At 44.2% G+C, this 13,548-nt stretch overlaps 1 protein-coding gene across 5 annotated transcripts in view; it reads right to left on the minus strand.

Annotated features, from left to right (window-relative positions):
• rhbdl1 (rhomboid, veinlet-like 1) overlaps positions 1 to 13,548 on the minus strand; it is a 62,561-nt gene that overhangs the window by 38,557 nt on the left and 10,456 nt on the right. The window contains exons 1-2 of one of the 5 annotated variants that reach the window (XM_079659424.1): positions 7,935 to 8,391; positions 407 to 565 (exon numbers count right to left, since the gene is read on the minus strand). In XM_079659424.1, the coding sequence (XP_079515550.1) occupies positions 407 to 565; positions 7,935 to 7,973 (198 nt within the window). In that variant the 5' untranslated portion in view covers positions 7,974 to 8,391. Of the gene's footprint in view, positions 1 to 406; positions 566 to 1,643; positions 7,619 to 7,722; positions 8,392 to 13,548 lie in introns of those variants that run through there. The other 4 variants (XM_079659425.1, XM_079659427.1, XM_079659428.1 and 1 more) reach the window with 4 other exon arrangements.

The following is a 13,548-nucleotide window of genomic DNA, read 5'->3' on the forward strand; positions in this document are numbered from 1 at the left end:
CAAAGCAGAGGCAAAGGACTACAACTTTTGGCAAAGAAGTACACATGCAGGCTGTTTTAACCTCAGTATATTCAAAAAACGACATGTTACAATATTTCAATCACATCAAGAAAATATATTGCTTTCATACTGTGGTCCTTCCAGCTCGGTTTTTTCTAGTACTTGCTGTGCACGGCTTGTGAGGTTAAATGCCTGGATTTACCGACACATTAACTGGACAGATTGATCCCTCTTTTGCAGGACAGCAACCTGAGTCAATTTTCGCCACTGCAGAGCTTGCCGGCTCAGCCTGAATCAATTCTGTAACCTTTAGGAAAGTGGGGAAATATGGGTGTGTGCTGCGGGACATGAAATGCCTCCAGCGACTCGCTATCTGTCTCCAGATCTGTGTGAGGTCTCCACTCACCAGCTCGATGAGCTCCTGGTAGCACACCTGCCCCTCCTCATTGCTCTGGACAAGCGCTAACAGCATGTCCAGTTTGGACGGGTCCAGCTGCAGTTCATGGTGCTCCACCAAGCTGGTGAAGTTCTCCACTGCGATGAAACCGGTGTTGTCTGGGTCCAGCTGGAAAAATCAAAGAGAGCCCACTCTTAGAACATTGGGATATGATACTATGTAAAAATGCAGTACTTTGCAGTCAGGGGTTAAGATAAAAAACAAGGAATCAGACATTTAACATAACATTACAATCCATGCAGAGAATATTTTCGTGATGCTTTAAAGGCGCCATGTAAACATGTCGCATTAGAAGCACAAATACAAATCCGAAACTGAAAATGAGCATAACTTTAACAATTGATCTGGGATTTAACTCGTTATTTATTTTTATCGTATTGACTGGTGCACAAGAGCTTCAGTCATACCTTATTAAATGGTAAGACCCTGTATCTCCGATTAGATGGCAACTATTCATATAAAACTATATTTCTGATAACACATGTACTGAAGTTGTTATTCCTGTTATGCTTCATGGTTCTTTAATGATACGCAGCACTGCAGTGATAAAGAGTGAGATTGCCCTGAGGGAGAATAGACACACACAGCAACACAACTATACACATAAAGACAAATGAGAAGGCTGAAGGCATAAACTCAGGCAGTGACAACCAACATTAATGAAGCTGTGTAGCCTCTATGAAGAGAGAATTAGACCTGCCTTAAGAAAAAGCCCAATTCAACCTCATTAAAGGAGCAGAGGGTTGTTGACGTTGGGAGCAGTGAGGGAAGACAGGCGGGCATGTCATTCTAATACGCAGTGATCTGCATTTTCCCTGAAGACGAAAAAAACCCCTCAGCAGCTTTAAATGAGGTTGACTTTTCAGACTTTGTTTCTCTGGATGCTTCATTTGACAGTGTGAGTCCGACCTTGGTCGCATTTGCAGCTAGTTTTTTTCTTTAATCACCACTCTCAGAGACCCACAGCCTCATGGGTTATTACTGCTGATGTCTCTACGCCAGTGCTGCTCCTCGTAATTGATTTAAGCGGCAGAGTGTCGTAAAAATGGCTGAGTGCAGTTGTCGAAAATAGCCCCAGTTCAAAAATGGCTTGTAAAGTATAGGGTGTCTATATTGGTTATTGCAAAGTGGTTTTTTTGGGGGGGCGGCAGCTTCAGCTACTTACTACTTGATTTTCTTCCCTCACCTCCTCTCAAATAAACCCAATCGCTCTGCAATGGAGCGTTAATTCCTCACGCCAGCTCTCCTTAGTACATCTGGTTGTGTTTGTGAAAATGCGCCCGAGGACAAACTGGAGCAGTACAAAGAGATCACATGGGAAGGGCCCTTGCTGCTTCTGATTTGACTGTCTCCTGAATGCTAACACAGCCTCATTAGGTTTCAGATAGTAAACCAACAGCCTCTTGTTGCCCCTGGGAGGCGGGAGTTTTCAGATGTTGCGTCAGTGTGGAGTCAGACGGGCGGGATCATCGTTGCCCATGTCATGAGTCCACGAGAAGAATCCTGTCTGGCATGCTCTGACATGGTAAGACAAAGGCGTTTCATCGGCTGCATGAGGAGAGCGGCATTAAGCTACGCTGCGCCGTGTCAGTCCCTACTGCAGGAGGCTCAGAGTTAAGGCTCGGCTGCTCAGCTAAGGAGCCGGGGATCAATCTGGAAATCCATTGGTGCAAATGTGTGTGTGTGTATTTCCATCTGAACATGTTCACTGTATGAGGTCTGCTTCCCTCTACACTGTTTCGAGTTCTTAAAGCCATTAAGTAGAATAAAAGCAACCCTTTCAATTCTTTTAGCTTCCTGAAAATGTATGTTTTTATTTATCTGGGCAAAGTAGGGGCAGGAAGTAGCTAGTGTTATGATGCCTGACTCAAATAAGTGTGTTCCCCTCTTCAGTTTATGTAGTAAAGAAATGTTGTTGGTTATGATACTTTAGGAATATTTTATGTACACCAAGGTGAAATGTTAACCAAGATTCTGTACAGGCAAAACCATTGTTGTTCCTCGAGGATTTACTGATCACACTCCACGTCATTTACTTTGTTTTATTCCACATAATTCTTGAAAACCTCCATCTTCGTCATTGTCCCTCACCCATTTCTGTATAATCTCAACCATCGGCTCCTAAGCCAGCCGTGTCGAGGCCGTCTGCAACGCACGATCAATGACATTTGTTAGGAACAAATGAACCAATAAGGGAAAGAAAATGGCCTCAGGTTTATTTTTAGATAATCCCTTTAACTGTGTGTTCCATGGACGTTTGTTAAAACATGGCCACGTTCTACCCTTAAGGCTGGCTGAGCAAAATGGTGCAGATGTAGCCAGCATTTGTGATGAGATGGAAGGAAAGCACAACAAAAACACAACAGAGAGGGTAGAGGTGGAAAATGGGAGAGGAGCGTGGGTGGTTGGGCGGTTGATGAAATGAAAGAAATGAACAATTATAAGTTAAAGACACTCAAGAAATTGAGGCGAAGAACAGAGGCAGCCAGAAATGAAACAAGGACGCAGGGAGAATAAAAACGCCTCACATAAATCTGATATTCTCCCGCCTAACCCAGCAGTCTGGCTATTCTTCTCTTGCCTATAAGAGGGCTGTGACACACTCCGGTGCTCTGCATTCACTCGCCACAGATAGATCAGATTGTAATGTGCTCCTGGCTCAGCGCGGGATGACAGGGGGAACAGAGAGCCACGCTGGGGACGTCTGATTACTGTCAGCCTCCATATGTCAGCACATCACTACACATACAGCAGCAGCACAGACCCAAACACTGTATATGGCGTGCAAATATACGCAAAAGCAAGTGTTGACGCTGAGCTGTCACACTGCACGGAAAATATTCCCTGTCACATGTCTGACCTTATTCAGGAAGAACGTTACACACCGTCTGCAGAGGATACAAGGAGGTGGAGGATTGGTTCTTGTAGCCAATTAGGGTTATCAATTAGCGATATGAGGTACACTGAGATGAATGAGTGTTGGCAAGAGGAGGTTGTGTGTGTGTATGTGCAGGCTGGTGACGTGCCTCAACTAGGGGGTGAGACAGAGAGAAGAAAGGGTTGGAAAAGGAGGGAATTTGCACCGAGAAGGAAGCATTTATTGAAGCGATCCAACACTGGTGCGGGCGACACTTTGACAAGCTGCATGCGTTGCCTTGGTTACCAGCCGCCTGTGTGTCCTGCCTTTCTTGCATTTCCCCTCCTTTTCTCCCCCCCGACATATTGGTGTTCAAGAGGCAAATGAAAGACACGAAAGAGGGGAGAGAGACAGAGACGGAGGGTACGGAGCGGAAAGGAAAAATAAAATACAGATGGATAGGAAGAGACCAATGAGAGAAAATGGGGTAGTAAGAGGGGGAAGGACGGGGTTTAAATGTGAAGGGAGGCAGGGCGGGAGATTATGGATGGAGGGTGGAGGTGCTAAGACACCAAACTTGGCTGGCTCAAGAGCAAGTAGGAGGAGATGGACAAGACATGGGAGGAAAATGTATGCACCAGCACGAGGAGGGGGAGGAAGAGAAGTGAGATGCTGACTGCAGGTAAATGATCTCAGAATTAACCCCCGGGACCTCTATTACCTCCACCGCTGAAACTTAACTGACCCAAGCACATTACTGACTTATCAGTTTGCTCCAGGGGGGCTCAAGAAGAAACCCTCCAACCCGGGAGCAAACCACAAAACACAGAAATTATAGACTTACTTGCATTTCTATTGTGTTATCTGCATTAGGTTGATATGACAACAACTGAACGGTACAATCAGAGTTGTAGCTAATAATGAGGTCATATCATAGGAGGCAAAAAGTTGAAAAATAATCCCTATGGTTACACAATGCATGCAAATACCTAAATTCAACCAAAACATGATGGATTTCTGAGGCTCTTTCAGCTTTTTCTCTGGTGAAGGTAATCTTATTGGATATCAAACTTAGTTAACTGATCAATTAGTCAATCAGCACAAAATATATTTGCAAAAAACTTCTTTGTGTAGTAGAAGAAAATAAAAAAGGCCAACATTTGAGTTCCAGCTTCTGAAAGACGAAAAAGCGAAAGACTAGGAAGAATTTTTCTTTCTTTCTTTGTTTTCTGTGAATTTATTTCTTTAAATGTATTTTTCACTGAAAAGATGAATTAAGAGGTAACCTTAAACAATCTGAATAGGGCTCTAGCTGACTTTAGGCACCCGTATTCCCAAATTGATTCCCACCTCACTATATCTTAATTTAAGTATTTTGGTCTAAACAAATGGGCAAATCAACTGAAGGGCATTTAATCCCAACAAACCGGGACAGAGTATAAATACACTACAAAGGATTCACTGAAAATGTGTAAACTGAAGCCCTAACTCAACTTAGGTCACACAATAAATGAAACATTTTCAGTCAAAGGGTTCGGGTAAAGCATGAAAAGGTTGATAGTTGTTGAATGAACAGTATCTACTCTTTGGGAGATGATGATGATGATGATGGTGATATAACTTCCATAAGGTTAGAAATAAGAACCAGCACCGGTCGGGTTCCCACTGACTAACCCAATGTCACAGAACCAAAACTACAGACTACTTTGGTCTCAATTAACAAGACTGTCATGCCTAACAGGGCTGCTGTATCTGCAGTGGTGCATTTACAGGGTAGCCAGAACATATTTGCATGGCATCAGATAAACCCTTTTGATTGTTTCTGCTGCCCTCAGGACTCACTGGTGTTCAGCAACAACTGGGCCACTGACTCTGTAAGTATAACAATGCATTATACATTACACTCAAATGTTTCCACTGCAATGTGAAAGCTATATGTTCAAAACTCCCTTCTCCTCAAGTGGAGAGACACCCAGGGGATTTTCCTTGATGTAAACAATCAGCTGACTACATTTCCTGGCGTTTAAACACATTACAAACAGCCTGAGGCATTTTCAAATACAGCTCAATGCAAATCAGCATTAGAGAATGATGAAAGGGGACAGTCTTATTCTCAAAACTTGACATAAATATATCAAAATAGTATTCAGAACCCAGAAGTCCTTATGGGAGGAGGGATATAAATAAGCCAGATAAGAATTGAATGACAGAGGAAGAAATTCCCTGATAGCATTTTAGTGGTGCCGGCCCTATCAGTGGTGCTGCAAGACTATCAGAGAGAGTGCTCTGATCATATGTGTAAGCCTGCATAGGCCAGAAATAACCCGAGCTCAGCATTGCAACCTCCTGCAGACAAAGAGTAATAAAAAAATGCAATCCTGTTGCCACTGTTGCTTTCTTCTTCTCTCCCTCTGCAGCATTTCCATGTGGTTCTTTGTGACATGGCTGTGATGGGTATAACACCTGCAGCACTCATATAAACATGCAAAACCGAGTAATATAGTAATAATTCTAAAAAAAACCTTAGAGCATGGAAGTTAAGTGCCATTATTGTGTTTGACTGAAGCTGGCCAGTGGTAGCTCAAGTCAACATGTTTATAGAGAAGGTGTAATGCAGGTTAAAAACCCTAGACTATAAAAACAATAGACAGAGTAATCCTTGTCCTTTCCAAATGGCAGCACTTGGGATGCCCTCAAGCAAAGCACTTGACCTCCAGGTGTTCTTGTGGATGTGCTTAGAGGCTGGTGGGACACTGCGGTCGTTGAGGGAAACATCCAGTAAGTGTGACGATTCAAAGATGGTGGCCAGAGCTTAAAAAAAAATAGCCATGCTCAGCAAAACATTTTCCTGAATAAAAAATGTACCCAATGTTTATACGGGCAGCATGTTTTTCCTAAATACAAGCGTGCCTGTCTACAGTCCAAAAGCTGTTGGATGCAGATTTTCACTTCTCTCTAGTTTAATTAGAGAGACCTTTTCTAAATCAAAGTCCACTGCATGGAGTCCCAAAGGCAGGAGAAGCCTGCCGTCAGCCAGTGTGAGTGATTTGGTCTAGACTTGAGCTTAATAGGACCGTAGCCTGCTCAACTGAAGCCTTTGCAAACTGTCTATATGAACATACTGGCGCAAGCAAGAGTAAACCCCACAATCAATAAAACACTGTTTACAGTGTGGAAGTGTATTGGCTTCCACCGCAGCCCAATGACCTGCTACATGGAAAACGATATTGACACAGATGAGTCAGCCTCTTTGATACCGCATGAAATGTGTCTGTGGAAGAGTATGTGTTGTTGAGGTAATACTAGGTGGTTGTTATCACTGAAGTGCTTTTACAGTACATGACTGACTCACTAGTGTGACCACAGAGCATCTTCTCACTCAACCCACACAGGCTTCCTCGACTTTTTATGAAAACACACACATTCATAAAAATGCGACGGTGATCACACACACACACACACACACACACACACACACACACACACACACACACACACACACACACACACACACACACACACACACACACACACACACACACACAATCACACACACACAATCACACACACTTCTCCCCAAGGCTCTTGAGTGAGTTGATCAATGCGTTTCTGATGGGCCACTCGTGACCTGTAAACCCTGCAGCTGATAATTGATTCCTCCCTCTTGGACAGAATGATTGCCCGATGCACCTGTCGATCAGGCAGAAACCCCCGTTCATCATCAGAAACACAAGACGCGTTAGAAAGCTTAGAGCTAAATGCAAGCCATGAAAAACAGCTGGAGATACACACGTCTTTAGGGAGCAGTAGCCGATTATAGACATTGCTTTCTGCCTTCAAATCCATTTTGGCTTGTTAATTTTGGAGATGGTAGACCAAACCTCAACTCAAACATAGATCTGGCTGGACAGCAAAACAGCAATTTGGATGGAGGACTCTGAGAAAACCAGATGTCAAGACAAACATTTTTCACCAGCCAAAATATGGCCACTAACACGGTGCTTTCCAGAGCAGGGCTGAAGAAGCAGGAAAAAAAGTTTAAAGCCAAATAATAATAGCTTCTATTCTTACAGAAAACCGCCAACTGGACTTTCACAGGAACTGTTTCAGAGCTCGACCCTTGGAAATGAAAAAGCCAAATAATCTTGCCATCTCTGATTTTTGCCACCCTGAGATGATAAGATTTTGGGTTGGGATAATCATAGAGGAAAGACAAGGAAAAATCACAGGCAGAGACACATAGATCCATGCACATAGCAGCTGTAATCTACCATATTTCTGTCATTGCTCCAATCAAACCATCCATACAGCATATTCTGCACACACACACCCCTTTCACCCGCCCTCCCTCCTTCCCATAAACCATGACATGATGCCCCCCCCCCTTTGCTGTGGCTCATGATCTGACCTCACATTCTCTGGGCACACATGGCTCCATGATGCTTGCGTCCGTCGTGTTGTCTCACGCCCTCATTTTGCCCGTGCAAACAGCCCCTGCTATCAATCCTAACATCGGCTCGCCAGCCAAAGCCTCCACGTCTCAATCCCTGGATAGACGGCGAGGTGGCCAGGAGCCCGTAACCATAGAAACCTCTGCCGCCTGCCTGCTCACTCGCTTACCTGCTCTTGTATGAGCTGAAACAGGGAGCTTCTATCCATATACTGGCCAGGGAGGTGAGAGGAGCCGCCAAGGACAAGGGCATAGGGAGGAGCGAGAGAGGAGTGTTGGGAAGGATGGGACAAGGTGGAGGGGGGATTTGGTTGAGGTTTAGCAGCTGGTGCCTAAATTGTAGCGTCAGGCTCCTTGGTGAAATCTGCTGCGTCCCCCTTTTGGTGATGGAGAAAGCGTGGTGAGCTCTGTCCCTGGTTGTCCTTTTTGCTGGGGGGTGCTGTGGGTGTCCGCGGTGGTGCTGAGAGAGCAGACGGTGATTCAAACGGGCCGTGACTCTGCTGTGTGCCGGTGCAGTGTGGAGCAGGCAGTACAACCCAGCTTCAGCAGACGAGGCAGATCCAGCATTCACTCTCCTCCTCCTCCTCTCGCTCTCCTCTATCCCCTCTCCTCCTCACACACACACACACACACACACACACACACACACACACACACACTGCACCGCCTGCATACCAATGAAGCAGGGGAGGGAGGTGGCCTCTCTCTTCCAATTGTACACGGGAAAGGAGTGGCGATGGGCTGCGGCTCCTCAACCTCACTACGAGTAAGGAGTCTCAGGGAGGGAGCAGGGGATGGGCTCCACTGCGGCTCTGCGCTTACTACTGCCACAGACCCCCCCCTTACTCACACACACACACACACACACACACACACACACACACACACACACACACACACACACACACACACACACACACACACACACACACACACACACACACACACACACACACACACACACACACACACACACACACACACACACACACACACACACACACACACACACACACACACACCACACACGTCTGGTCTGTTACTGACACACACCCACACACTGTAAACAAGACAAAAGCTACTAACACTCAGGCTTATGGTGAAATCCTAACCATGTGAACATCATTTTTAGGGCTGCAGAAGACAACATCAAACTAATAATGATATCCATAGCACCGATGCCCCCGAAGAAAAGTCTCTGCAGCCCTTTACATGTCTGTGCTAATTATAAGCACAGACACATTAGCACATTGCATGCACTGCTGCACAATCAAGCAAACTCCCACCCCCAAAACACATATGCACAAATTGAATTAGACTGTTTGGATGGCTCCATTGAGCTCCTACTCCGACAATTAAACAATCCTCCGTACAACACTTCATTATGAGTAATTCCAGAACAAAGGCTCTTTTTATGTTAATCTAATGCATAATAATGAGGCTGGCACGCAGGGAGCAGAGCAATAAGGTCAGAACATACGAGTGATCAAAAGGAACTTGTTACTACTCGTGTCGGCGGCAGGCAGGGCTTGATTTCACTGAAATCCCCTTTTAAAGGTGTTTTCTCTCCGCACAAATCCGCAGTGACCCCTCCTCTTCAGGACAATGCCAACGAGGGGAAGGAAGCAGCAAGGGAACGTAAATCTTAACTCATAAAAAAAAAGTGTCAGAGCCCTAAAGGTACTGGAGTTGAAGATGTCGTCAGATTTGGGAACCGGTGGTTACTTCAGTTTGCATTTTGGGGTTTCTCGTCTTTTGCACTGTTCCCTGTGAGGTTTACTAACAACAGTGTAAGTCAGCTGGGTGACAAACAGTGCCTCTGCCTGTTTCAGTGCCATAATTGCACCAGATGTTCACACTTTAACTTTCCTACAGTCCAAAAGGCTTTTGAATGCTTTATTTAAAAATGTCTGGACCTTGGCATTACAGTTTTTATGGCTGAGGCTGAAGCTGCTGAATATATGAAGCCCCGGCTGTGTGTGTCCTTATGGATTGGGCCTCGGCCACCTTGCACATGGCAGAGCTCCCAGACTTTCATTCTGTCACCTTCCGCCATGCCCGTCTGACAGTGTTTTTCAAACAAAACCTTAATAACAACCCTATAATAATGTCAGGAATCCCTTGTCTGTGAGGAAGGACTGAAGTCGAGGTCTTTGTTCAACTCAAAATCAGTTCGGATGAATTGTCTCCAATACTAGTTGTGAGTATGAATGAGATAAATCTAATTATAATGTCACAATTATAATTGCAAACTGTAATAAGTGAGACGGATTGTAACAGCCAAAATGAAACTGTTGCCTTGGTAACCTCAGAGGACTATAATCAAACAATGATTGAGGAGTATCGCAAGCAAAAGAAAAATCCAGAGAAATGAAAGCAGAAAACCCTCTTGAGAATAAACACTCAGGCTCTGCTATACGTCAGAAAACTGAAGAAGGATATATGACAGTGTGCGTGCTGTATGAACAACATCGGCAGAACACAGGCTTGGCTTTGTTTTAAAGGGGGCCTATTAAGCTACTTTTCAGGTTCATATTTGTATGTGGTGCCTCTACTGTGATATAGTTACATGCTTTAATGTTCAAAAAGGTCTTTATTTTGCTCATGCTTCCTGTGCTGCAGCACCTCTTTTCACCCTCTCTCTGAAACCAGAGCCCAGTCTGCTCTGATTGGTTGGCTGACTGAATCTGTTGTGATTTGCCAACTGCTTGAGATGTCCCCATAGCCTATCACGTACAATGTGCCCTAGACAATAGAAAGTGTAACAATGATGTCACTATGTTACAGAAGTAAACAAAGGAATCTAATGGAGGCGTTTCAGGCAGGGGGGGGGGGGGGGGAGTGTGAGGGAGAGAAACTTGGGATGTTAGCCTTTGCAGATCCTTTACATGTACACAAATCTATGTTACACTTGTCAGGAAAGGGAAAACCGAAGAAAAATGAAATAGGGCCCGTTTAAAAACAGCCAATCGGAAACAGACAAAAGGCCTTGATGGAGCTCAAATGGCACTAGACGCAGGTACACAACATTCCCAAATATATGAACATGATCCCAACAGGGCTCACCGCCGCATTGCGCGTCACGCCAGCATCGACTATCATTGTTTCCATTAAACTGCCACCAAGTGACATTATCCAGATGACTGACAGAGCGAGATAAGCCTCCAGTGAAATACGTTCTTCTGCCGCCCGAAGCGTCCCCAGCTGAATGGTGTCCCTTGAGCCTGACTAAACCCTTCATGTTGAATTCCCCCCCGGTGGATGGATGCAGACGGAAGGACGAAACCAGGCAGCTTGCGCCTCTTTAACAAGGCCTGAGGGCGGCAGACAAAACACTGGTCTAGCCTCAGTGTGAGAATAACAAGGTCTTTCAGGGAGGCAGAGAGGCATTAATTAGACCGCCAGTCTGCACTCTTCCTCACCAGCTTAATGACCTCGAGGTCCAGAAGGAAGTTGTGTATTTATGGGTGTCTGTGTGTGGATAGTTGTGTTTCTGTCAGGAAAACGGATGGTAAGGAGCTATAAATTGCGTGCCTTAAAGCTCTGAATTCAGTGCGTCTTCATTATGCATAAGCTCTGCCAGGGTTTTAGCACGAGGGCTGCCTGCACGCTCATTTATGCAGCACTATGTTTATGCAAACTAGAGGAAACTGTTGATGAGGAGAATGAGCGCTTCCAACTTTAATCTAAACGAAGGGTTGAAAAGTTCCACGATTGAATCACTAATTATCGTGCATTTCTGTTGCGCCAAAACTTTTTAAAACATTTTTCCAGTCGTCTTTAAACTTAGGGGACATTCAGCCTCGTTGCTTACTCTACATATTTAGATGTTAGCAAAACAAAGCTAGTGATTCAACGTGGTCTCACATCTATGTTTCACAAATAATCCTTAAATATATAATAGCCCTTGAACTGTCCTCTGCGAGAAGCAACGATGCAAAACCTGATACAATTTTAATGTGGACAGATCTGATCTAACTTAAAGGAGATCCTGACCAAATAAGAATGCTATCCCTGAGGGGATATTGTTGCCCCGGTGGTTTGTGGAGGGGGGGTGGGCTATGGAGTGGGTGGGTGGGGGTGGGCTATGGAGTGGGTGGGTAGGTGGGTGGGATTTAGGATAGAGGGATGGGATTGAATTAATCCAAAATGTTGTGCAACCTGAATGCTCTTCTGTACTGTGTTGTAAATTGAAGATGTTGCAATAAAAAATGTATGATAAAAAAAAAAATATAATAGCAATGCAATGTAGCAAACTTATAGAAATTGATTGACATCTAGATAGCCTAATGTACACTTTTGAAAATTACATTTAAACATTTTCAGATGCTTTTCTATGGAATGCAAATCAATTTGTAATATTTCTTCATAGATTAACAGATAAACTAGTATTTTGAATATTTAGTCTGTCATGTGATCATCCTTAATTGTTTTTGCTGACTAATGTCTTGTCAGCAAATGAGGACGTTTGGGGCAAAATACGTAAACAAACCAATCAATCAAACAATATCTTACACATTTATTCATAGAAGTTTTAGTCTGGCCTTTTCCCAGCAAAGATAATATTTTCCGAGCCTTGCTAGCTTATATTCAGCAAAAAACAACTCAATAGACAGAATTCCTAACTTTTTCCCCATACAAGTGGAGTTACCTCATGAGAGCCTATAAAGGGGTTGTTTATTATATAAGGGTTGAGGTTGGCCTAACGAAAACAGCCACACAGGATATTAGGATGCTTCGAGGTCGCGTTAACCGAATATTTTCCGTCTAATACAGATTTTTTTTAACAATGACGGAAAAATCTGAAAGCAGTCCGTCATGTTGACAGACTAGAACAAACTCAGAACAGCGCCAAAGCTTCCCCGCAGCGAGGCTCCGGTACTATGCCGTGTTATGCATGCCCGCCAAAAAGGAAATGATATAGTTTCCAAACCTAACTTTGCCGTACAAATCATTGAAATGTCTGCGAGTATTTGCTTTGCTAACAGAACTAACGAGTTCACCCCAACCCCCCCCCCGTTGACAGCTCACTCTCTCTCTCCAACCCCCCCCCCCCAGAGTTGTGTAAAGACCGACGGGTAATAATGGATTTTGACGGAAATGTTACGATCCTGTCCGTCAAAATGACGGGCAGCGAAAAAGTCTAGCGCAACCTCAGAGCTGTGATAATGAAAATACTCCTGTAGTACGAAGATAAACATCAATAAATAAATGTAATTTTACACACAGAGGAGGAGAGTGAAGAGCCTTAGAGCCCAACAGAGGGAATTCAATTCGACCTGACCACATCATTGTGAGGTCAAGGGATGATAATGCTCATAAAGAATGGCACTCGTCTGTAAAATACAATTACCACTCAGCGTGTTGTCACTGTGCCGGATCACAGTGTAGCTCCATTGCTCTCTTAGCTGACCTAATCTTTTATAAATTAAGAAGACAAGTTGTTCTGGGGGATTTCTGGAGTCTGCTAGCCTGGACTAATTATGTGAATTAAAATAGTGCTTCACGCTCAAGCCGCTGAATGCCAGGAAGTAGTGATTGTGCAATATGGGAATCACCCGCATGATGAAAATCTGCAGAAAAATATGAATCAGGTCACTGAATGACACAGTTTTCGTTCAAACTGCTCCACTTAGAAGATCTCTTGGGCACATTAAGCGGAAGAAGCAAGGAAGGGGAAGCAGAGCGTTAGAGGAAGGAGGTTGAAAAGGCGAGAGAATTAAGAGGAAAAAGGGAGAGCCAAAAAAAATGAATTTGAAAAGAACGAGGGGTATAATAGCATTT

The sequence above is a fragment of the Notothenia rossii genome, assembly GCF_949606895.1.
Source record: "Notothenia rossii genome assembly, chromosome: 11".
Taxonomy (NCBI): Eukaryota; Metazoa; Chordata; class Actinopteri; order Perciformes; family Nototheniidae; genus Notothenia; species Notothenia rossii.